At 34.8% G+C, this 9365-nt stretch overlaps 1 protein-coding gene across 1 annotated transcript; it reads left to right on the forward strand.

The window, feature by feature from the left end:
• Positions 1–228: 228 nt before the first annotated feature.
• Positions 229–5056, forward strand: LOC111367417 (polyadenylate-binding protein 2-like). The gene is made up of 9 exons (XM_022988273.1): positions 229–499; positions 1321–1439; positions 2141–2797; positions 2933–3010; positions 3100–3189; positions 3549–3683; positions 4029–4196; positions 4272–4475; positions 4579–5056. Exons 1-9 carry the CDS (start codon positions 229–231, stop codon positions 4810–4812), a joined length of 1956 nt encoding a protein of 651 aa, XP_022844041.1. The 3' UTR covers positions 4813–5056.
• The last annotated feature ends 4309 nt before the right edge of the window (positions 5057–9365 follow it).

Genomic DNA, 9365 nt, shown 5'->3' on the forward strand with positions numbered 1-9365 from the left:
AAAAAAAAAAAAAAAAAAAAAAAAAAAAAAAAAAATTCAGAAAATCTTCCCCTTTTATCCATCAAGTTCCTTAATTTTCCATAGAAAAGCCGTAAAATCCATAATTTTTTTTTGCCGTTCTGTCTCTCCTGGTTTCATTTTTAGTAAAATCTGATCTGAGAGGGGACATATATTTTTTTTCCCCTAAAAAGTAATTTTTTTGGTTGAAAAATTAGGGTTTTTCAAGAAATGGCGCAGATTCAAGTGCAACACCTGAATGTGGCGGGGACTAATGGGGCTAATGTAGTGGCAGCGCCGGCGTCCTCGCCGAGTGGGGGAACGAGTCAGTCCCTGACGACTTCGTTGTACGTTGGGGATTTAGATTTCAATGTGACTGACTCTCAGCTATACGATCTGTTCAACCAGGTTGGTCAGGTTGTTTCTGTTCGGGTTTGTCGGGATCTTGAAACTCGTCGTAGCCTCGGCTATGGTTACGTTAACTATAGCAGCCCACAGGATGGTTAGTCCTCGTTTACATAACGATTTGTTTATGCATGTAACATATTAATACAATTGGTTCGTTTATGCATCTTGCGTTGAAATATATGTGATTAATCTGTATACTTACTGATATTTACTTTGTGTGTTTTTTATTGGATGCTAAAACTGGCAAATCTTTTGGTTATTGCTTATCTAACCTGTGTTGTAGTTTGTATGTGCTGTGTTGAATAGGAACTGGTGCCTCTCTGAAGCACATTTCTCTTCAAGTACATTTTATGCAAGTTTTGTTTTGGAGTCTTTCTTAGTAATGCTAGTTTCTGGATTATTTGTAAAAGAAGAGTGAAATTATAATGAATTGAAGACTTCATTGCGTAAACAACTGAATTGAAAATTGATAATGGAAATTATTTACATTGTGCAGAAAAAAATATTTACAACTTTGGGTGATCTTTGAAGTGATATGTCCCTCGTATATATGCAAATTTATTTTGCATTCTGTTATTGAGAGAAAACCTTACGGAAAAAGGCAGAGCAAAAAAAATGTCAACCTTCATTAGACTTCTGGATGGTTTTATCTGTTTTTATGTTTAGTGATAGTTTTAATTATTTCGGAATGAGCACGGAAGCACGCTGCACAGCATTTGCTTCTGTGTCGACTGATGAGAATCGAGATTATATTGGTCTTTTCTCCTAAGTGTGTGTACACTGAAATTTGCCTAGAAATTATTTCATCAGATACTTGGACGATGCTTTGCACCTCCTCTAGTTTTCCCTTTCATACTGAGATAAGGGAAGGGCTTAAGTCTTGTATTGATATCTTTCCTGTTTACTTGTCTACAGCTGCAAGGGCAATTGAAGTGTTGAATTTCACTCCTCTCAATAACAAGTCGATTAGAATCATGCACTCTCATCGGGACCCCAGTATACGCAAAAGTGGAACTGCAAATATATTTATAAAGGTAATAGCTCACCCTGGACCATTTTTTATTTCATCTTTATGCCTTCTCAATTCGTATGTTTGTTCATGTGTGTTATGCACTTCTCTACTTGCTTGTTACCCTGAACTTGATCTATCTTATCGATTCACAATTATGGTCACCATTGTTTTCTTCATTGCTACATAGTCTACTTTTTCATTTTCAACACTCATATCTTGCTGAACTGTTAGTTCACATACTGGGCTTATATTGTCCATGTGGATTAGTAGTACTGAATCTTGGGATTTAACAGATGTTACGTTGATTTTTAGATGCTTGAGATTTTGATAGAGAATGATGTTGACAAAAACTGATGCAATAATCACTGATGCAGTCTAGATTTTTTAAGAAAAATCTGGAGAAAATACCTTCAAATTGGAAGAAATAGATGTGATAGAATCTGATAATTTTCTTGTTAGGTTTTCTGCCCCTTTCTCAAGTAAAGTGGACTCTTTTATACCAACTAGTAACTCTGACACAATTAAAACTGAGCGTGGACATTTTGGCCTATATTCCAAGATTGTGCTTACAGCCCCTCTGAGGGATGTCAAGGAAAACTTGATCATGTCATTGTTGTTGCCATAAAGCTATTTATGTTGATTGACCAATAATTTAATATTTTGTCATTGTTAATCTTGAGTTTGTACCTCCGTGTTTATGTTTTCACTTGTTATCTTCTCCAGAATTTGGACAAGTCTATTGATCACAAATCATTACATGACACTTTTTCGAGCTTTGGGAACATTCTTTCATGCAAGATAGCAACGGATCTGAATGGTCAGTCCAAGGGCTATGGGTTTGTACAATATGAGAATGAAGAATCAGCAAAAAGTGCTATAGATAAGTTGAATGGCATGCTCATGAATGATAAGCAAGTGTATGTTGGGCATTTCCTTCGTAAGCAGGAGAGAGAATCAGTTTTCAATAAGACAAAATTCAACAATGTTTATGTAAAAAATCTAGCTGAGTCTACTACAGATGATGATTTGAAGAACATTTTTGGTGAACATGGAACAATTACTAGTGCTGTAGTCATGAGGGATGGAGATGGAAAGTCAAAAGGTTTTGGGTTTGTCAATTTTGAGAATGCAGACGATGCTGCTAAAGCTGTTGAAGCTCTAGATGGGAAGAAATTTGATGAAAATGAGTGGTATGTTGGGAAAGCCCAGAAGAAATCTGAGAGAGAGCAGGATCTGAAAAGTAGATTTGAGCAGAGTGCAAAGGAAGCAGTTGACAAATACCGAGGAGTGAACTTGTACATAAAAAATTTGGATGACAGCATTGATGACAACAAACTGAAGGAACTATTTTCAGAGTTCGGTACAATCACTTCATACAAGGTATGTTGATATTTGCTCCTTGAAGAAGAGGCATTGCAAGTCAGTTTTCCATTATTTCTTCATTTATTTCTCTTTATTGTGATACTTATGGACATATGTATTTTATATTGATTTCTGTTATTTCTTGTGCTGCAGGTTATGCAAGATCCTGGTGGTATAAGCAGAGGATCTGGATTCGTTGCTTTTTCAACTCCTGAAGAAGCTTCTCGTGCTGTAAGTTGACGTTGTTGGTGATGCTATTTCTGGGGACATTTTTATCGAATAATTATAAAATTGATTAATCTTTTTTATTTCTTGTCTAGCTTTCTGAGATGAATGGCAAAATGGTGATTAGTAAGCCACTCTATGTTGCACTTGCACAGCGAAAAGAAGAGAGAAGAGCAAGATTACAGGTAAATGCTGTTCGAGAGCATCTATATTGTCACTAGAAACATGGAATGAGAGAATTATCTGTGATAGATCTGTTGGCAATATGATAGTTTTTTAATTAGTACTTTGATTTTATTTTCAGCTAGAGAACCTGAGATAATATATAGTCCAAAAGTTATCTACGTTGTTTGATTTTGTTCACTTTCTCATTGACTCGTTTTAATGACTGTTAGTCCCTCTCGGTAACTTATGATTTCTATAAAGGAAGTATCTAAAAAAATTATCTGGCTTCAAAAATCTTATCTCAGCTGTATTACACTGTCTATTCTACAAAACACATTCTAACGAAGAATTTTTATTTGCATTTTTCTCAATTGCATAGGTCCAGTTCTCACAAATGAGACCTGTTGCAATGCCACCGTCAATTGCTCCTCGTATGGCAGTATATCCTCCCGGTGGCCCTGGTATTGGACAACAACTATTTTATGGGCAAGCTCCCCCTGCCTTAATTCCTCAGGTATATCCTTTTCATCGTGTTACACTTCTATCAGTTTCTGTTCTCCCTGGAAACTGTGTGTTCCTCCTATAAACTGGTTTGTTACCTTCTTCTACATGCAAACCAACTCCATTTCCACTTCTTCCTTCCTTTGTCGTGGATACAAATGTGGGTAATGTTCTACGTTGCTCGACTCGAAAATTTATGTATCCTTAGTTTTTTTCTTGAATGTTGTCTTATTGTCTGGTAGAATTGAAATATGACCGCATACTCAGGATAGGTGTTGCATACCATGAAATAGATTATATTTATGATACACATTCGGCTTTGGAAGGTTGTCTTAACTTGTCCTTGAAATTTTCTTAGGCTGGATTCGGTTATCAGCAGCAGCTTGTTCCTGGCATGCGTCCTGGTGGAGCTCCTATGCCTAATTTTTATTTGCCAATGGTCCAACATGGTCAGCGCCCCGGTGATAGGCGAGGAGCTGGCCCTGGGCAACAAACTCAGCAACCCATGCCATTGATTCAACAACAGGTCCCTATATAATTTTGTTGGTCTTATGCTATGTTAATTTACTATAGAAGCACATGCTTATTATTTTCGTTTCAGATTCTTCCAAGGGGGAGGATGTATCGTTATCCCCCTGGTCGGAATGTGCTAGAGGGTCCAATGCCCGGTGTTGCCGGAGGTATGGTTTCTGCACCACACGACATGGGTAGCATGCTTCCTCGAGATGCTACAATAGCACAGCCTATGCCAACCACTGCTCTGGCTTCTGCCCTTGCAAATGCAACACCTGAACAACAGAGAACGGTAAGCAGCTTACACAATGCATCATTTGAATTTAGTTCCTGGCCGTGCATTTTTTGTGCAACTTGTTAGATGTAATTTTTTTTTTTTTTTTTTTTGAGTTCAGATGTTGGGTGAAAACTTGTACCCTCTAGTTGATCAGTTGGAGCATGAGCATGCAGCAAAAGTTACAGGCATGCTTCTCGAAATGGACCAGACCGAAGTTCTGCATTTACTTGAATCACCAGATGCTTTGAAGGCAAAAGTTGCTGAGGCTATGGAGGTTTTGAGAAATGTTCAGTCGAGCAGCCCAGTCGAACAACTTTCTTCACTATCCCTGAATGATAACCTTGTTTCTTGAGGTTTGTCTTCCATGGTTGCCAGCTGCTTTAGCGCCAATCTTAATCGACTGAATTGGCATCTACTTTTTCATAGCGAGGGCAGTTAACATACTAGGATGATTATTTATTTCAGATGGTATTTAGGATTTGAATTTGAATTTGATATATTATCTCTTGGTTGCCAAAATTTTCTGGATTTTTGAAGTTTTCCAGTATTTCTATGTTAGGGTGTTGCTATACAATTGTGGACTTGATCTCGCATTATCCTCTCTCTCTCTAGCATGACAGATATATTTCTTTATATCTTCCCCTCCCCTCCCCTCCCCTCCCCTCCCTTTATATTTCATTCTTCCTCAAGTAAATTTGGTGGGTAGATTATTAGTTATGTTCTAACCACAATTGTTATTGTCATAGGCTGCATGAGAGAGTGGTTTTGCACTTAGGCCCCTGTAGCCCGCACACTTTACTGTGAATGTGCATAGGTGAACTCGTTTAGATTTTTTAATTAATTCGTATTTTTCTCAACGACATTCAAGGCACAGATTCGAATAATGTTAAAGATGTTTGTTGTTGGATAAGACCTGCACAGTACGAAGGATAGGATATTAGCGTGTTTCTCTTCATCTCTGGATTTTGCAAAATTGTTGCTGGTTAGTCTATTAGGCTGCTGAAAGTGTTGCAGTTTCTATGTAGGAATATTTGGATATGAAATGAGGTGTATTGATATCGTGTGTGTTCATTTAGAGAGAGAGAGTTTGATTTGTTCCCTGTCAAAAGATAAGAGGTTTTCAAAAGATAGAGGTTTAAGTTTCAAAAAAGAGATGGATACATCTATTTTCTCAATTTACCTATTCTAGTGCAGTAATAGTTATTTTGTGAGTTTAGAGTAATACTTGTGTGAGATTTGAGTTTTAATGAGAGAGTTAAACGAGCCTCTTTCTCATTCGATCTGTGAAAATTACTGGCTGTATCGGCCATCCATTCCATTTGACCATATTTGAAAACGCAAAGGATGTGTTGATTGGCTTTAATTTTTTTATGTATAATGTTATTTTATTCATCCAAGTTTTTACTTTTGGAGTGTTTTATTGGTAATTTTTTTCATGAAAAATATTTCTTAGAAGTTGATTATGTGACCATGTTTTTCTTAAGGGTAAATAGCCCAAAGCATTCTAGCTTTCAATTTTATTGTGCAAAATGTCACTATCTTTCATTTTTTTGGTATTTTCATCCATATCTTCTTCCATCTTTCATTGTGCGAAATGTCATTTTCATTCATTTTTTCAATACAATGACATTTTTAGTTTTGCACAATAACATTGAAAGATAGGGACGTTTTGTGTCAATTACATTTTTTCTTAAATACAAGAAAAACATTTTCTTTATGGGGACTAGATTTTTATTTTTTTAGACAATTCACATTTTTCAAAAACTCTTTATGTAGTATAATTATAACATTTTTTAGATGGAAAATTAAGTCAATTGATAGTTTCCATGTAAACAAGTTTCATGCTTACAATGAAACACATCTTTAATTAATTGTAGAGATTTGGTAATGTGCTTCCCAAGTGCCCAGACTACAAATTTTATTTTATTTATTTATTATTATTATTATTTTTATCACGTGTCCTCTCTTTGACTTGGGAGATGGTTCAACATGCGTGATATTGGAAGAGATAAGAGTTTTATGTTTATTTTAGGGAAAATTGCAATAGAAGTTCTAAACTTTTGAAATATTAGCAGACTTTTTTCAAGCATTTGATTTGTTGTAATTGTCACCCATAACCTTTGATTCGTTGCAGTCATTACTCCTAATCTTTCCAAACGTTGCAGGTGAAACCTTTTTGAAAGGTTTGTATCTAAAATTTTATCAGTTGATCAGAAATTTAATTTTGACCACATTTTTAATATTATAAAAATGGGCAAAAGAGTAATTTTTGATTTATTCTACTAAAAATAATTAATTTAAAATATAAGAAATAAAAAACAAACGCTCATTTTCTTCACCCACCCCCATGCAACCTCATCCCAAAATCCAACCCAACACCACCTCCACAGCCACTTGATACTGGCCACCATAATTCTCCCCATCACAACAACTACATAACAAGCCGTTTCTCTCAATTTATTTGACAAATCTTTCACTAGCATAAAACCAATTTCGCTATATCACGTCAATCTCAGATCTGAAACAAATTGCCTAAGACTCCATTCATTTCCCCCAAGAATTTCAACTTATTTACTTGTTTACAACAGTTTTTTTTGCAATTACCTTACAATTTAATTACATTTTCCAAATATTCTATTAACAGCTAATATCATTATATAAATATTATATAAAAATATTTTGAAATATTATTTTTTGAAATGTGGTGGTGTCGGAGAAAATGCTTCGATCAGAAGAGGTGGCGATGGTGAGGGGGCAGTGGTATCAGTACCAATAGCATCAACTTATCAAAATCTAAAGAAATGACAGATATAGCTCAATCCATTTATTCAACTATAGAAGCACAATTTTTGGGGTTTGAAATTGGAAATTTCTGCATTTTCGAGGTTGGGTGGTGGAGATTGTTGGATGATGATTGTGATAGGGTGAATGATGGTGGTCGGTAGCAGGTAGTCATGGAGGTGAAGGTGGTTGTGGAGGTGGAAGTGGCGATGGTAGGGTGGATTTTGGGTTTGAGGTGGAGGTGGGAGTGGGTGAAGAAGATGAGTGTGTGTTTTTTATTTTTTATATTTTAAATTAATTATTTTTAGTAGAATAAATCAAAAATTACTCTTTTGCCCTTTTCTAAAATATTAAAAGTGTGGTCAAAGTTAAATTTATGATCAACTGACGAAATTTTGGATGTAAATCGTCCAAAAGGACTTCACCTTCAACGTTTAGAAAGGTTGGGAGTAATGGCTACAACGAATCAAATGTTAGGGGTGACGGCTACAACAAATTAAAGATTTGCGGAAAGTGTGCTAATATTTTAAAGATTTGGAGCTTCTGCTGCAATTTCTCTTTATTTTATTTCTAGCTTAACTAATTTAACTTTCACGTGAGATGATGTAATGAAAGTAACTCATCTCTAACAATTAAACTTTAGCTGAACAACCTCTAGTAATGGTTATTAAAGCTGATGAAACCATGGGGACAGTGGAGAAGTAATTGTATGCGATATTAACTCTTGTTTGCCCGGGTGACACCTGGTGTACTTGTATATGAATAATTTTGATCAATGGAAGTTTACATTTATCGATTAAAAAAAAAAAGAGAGAGAGAGAGAAGTGGGTGAGAATGCGAGTTAATGACACCTACATGACAGAAATTGATTTTTGTGAAAAAGAAAAATTATATTATAAGCTTGATATTTCCCAATTTTTCCTTATCTCTAGATTTTTTTTTATTTTAATTTTTAATTTTTTTGCCCGAGTTAGATTCAGTTCAATTTGAATATTTTTGTCAACTTAGTTGACCTTATGTGAAGAGTAACTCCATATTAAATGCTATTAACTAAAGTTAATACTTAGGCCCGTTTGATCCACATTATTTGAAAAAAAATGCATTTTAAACAGTGATTTGACATTATTTCAACCACACATTTTTTAATAAAATAATATTACACGTAAATCTAAAATAATCACACATTTTTAATCAATACACTATTTAAAAGTACATTTTTTCCAAAATAATGTGGGTCAAACAAGGGCTTAATTTTATTTTGATACAATTTTTTTCTACTCCATTTGATTCAGTAATATTTATAGTAGAAACAATTGTTACGGGCAAATAGATGTATACCAACAAATGTATATAAGGATTCACGTTATACGAAATGACGAAGTACTGTTGGAATCCACAAATGGTTAACTTCCACCTCTAACAATTTCAACCAAAAAAAAAAAAAAAGGGAAGGGGAAGATTTTAACAATGAAGTATTCCAAACGATCACTAAATACTAAATAAATAAAAATCATGAATTCTAATAAATTTGTACACTATAATATTTTTTGTGTTGCGGATGGAACTATCACTCTAGCTCGCAGTCATTCAAGAGAGTTTTCTTAATTAATTTATTTATAAATACAATCTATCTCAAGTACATTATTATTCAATCGATTGGTCTTGGCTCGTCAACCTTCAAGGCTAGCAACAGAAGTCAATCCCAAAGGGCATTATGATGTCACAAGTGATGTGATGACAATTGTGATCGTCCCGCTCTAGAGTTGAATCAATCAATCTTATCTATGATTAAATGCTAGAGGAAGAGTACTCACTACTCTCTAAATTGTCGTCTCAATTTCAAAAAATCCTAAGGACACCTGCTCATTCCGTATTTAAGTCTCATCGATCCACGCCACCAAGAAAAGAAGTCTTCATAGACGACATCCATCTAAAGAGAAAATGTGAAAGACTTGAGCATACTCAAAGCTCGCAATTTTATTTACACTATAACAATCTTTTTACATGTTTAATTTATTCTCATGTCCGAGTAGGACTTATGAAAAGATTCTCATCCCATTTTTACATATCGGAGCTACAACATAAAGCAATTAAGCATCAACATGAAATTTTTTTATATTTTTA

Source organism: Olea europaea, chromosome 18 (genome assembly GCF_002742605.1).
Source record: "Olea europaea var. sylvestris chromosome 18, O_europaea_v1, whole genome shotgun sequence".
NCBI lineage: Eukaryota > Viridiplantae > Streptophyta > Magnoliopsida > Lamiales > Oleaceae > Olea > Olea europaea.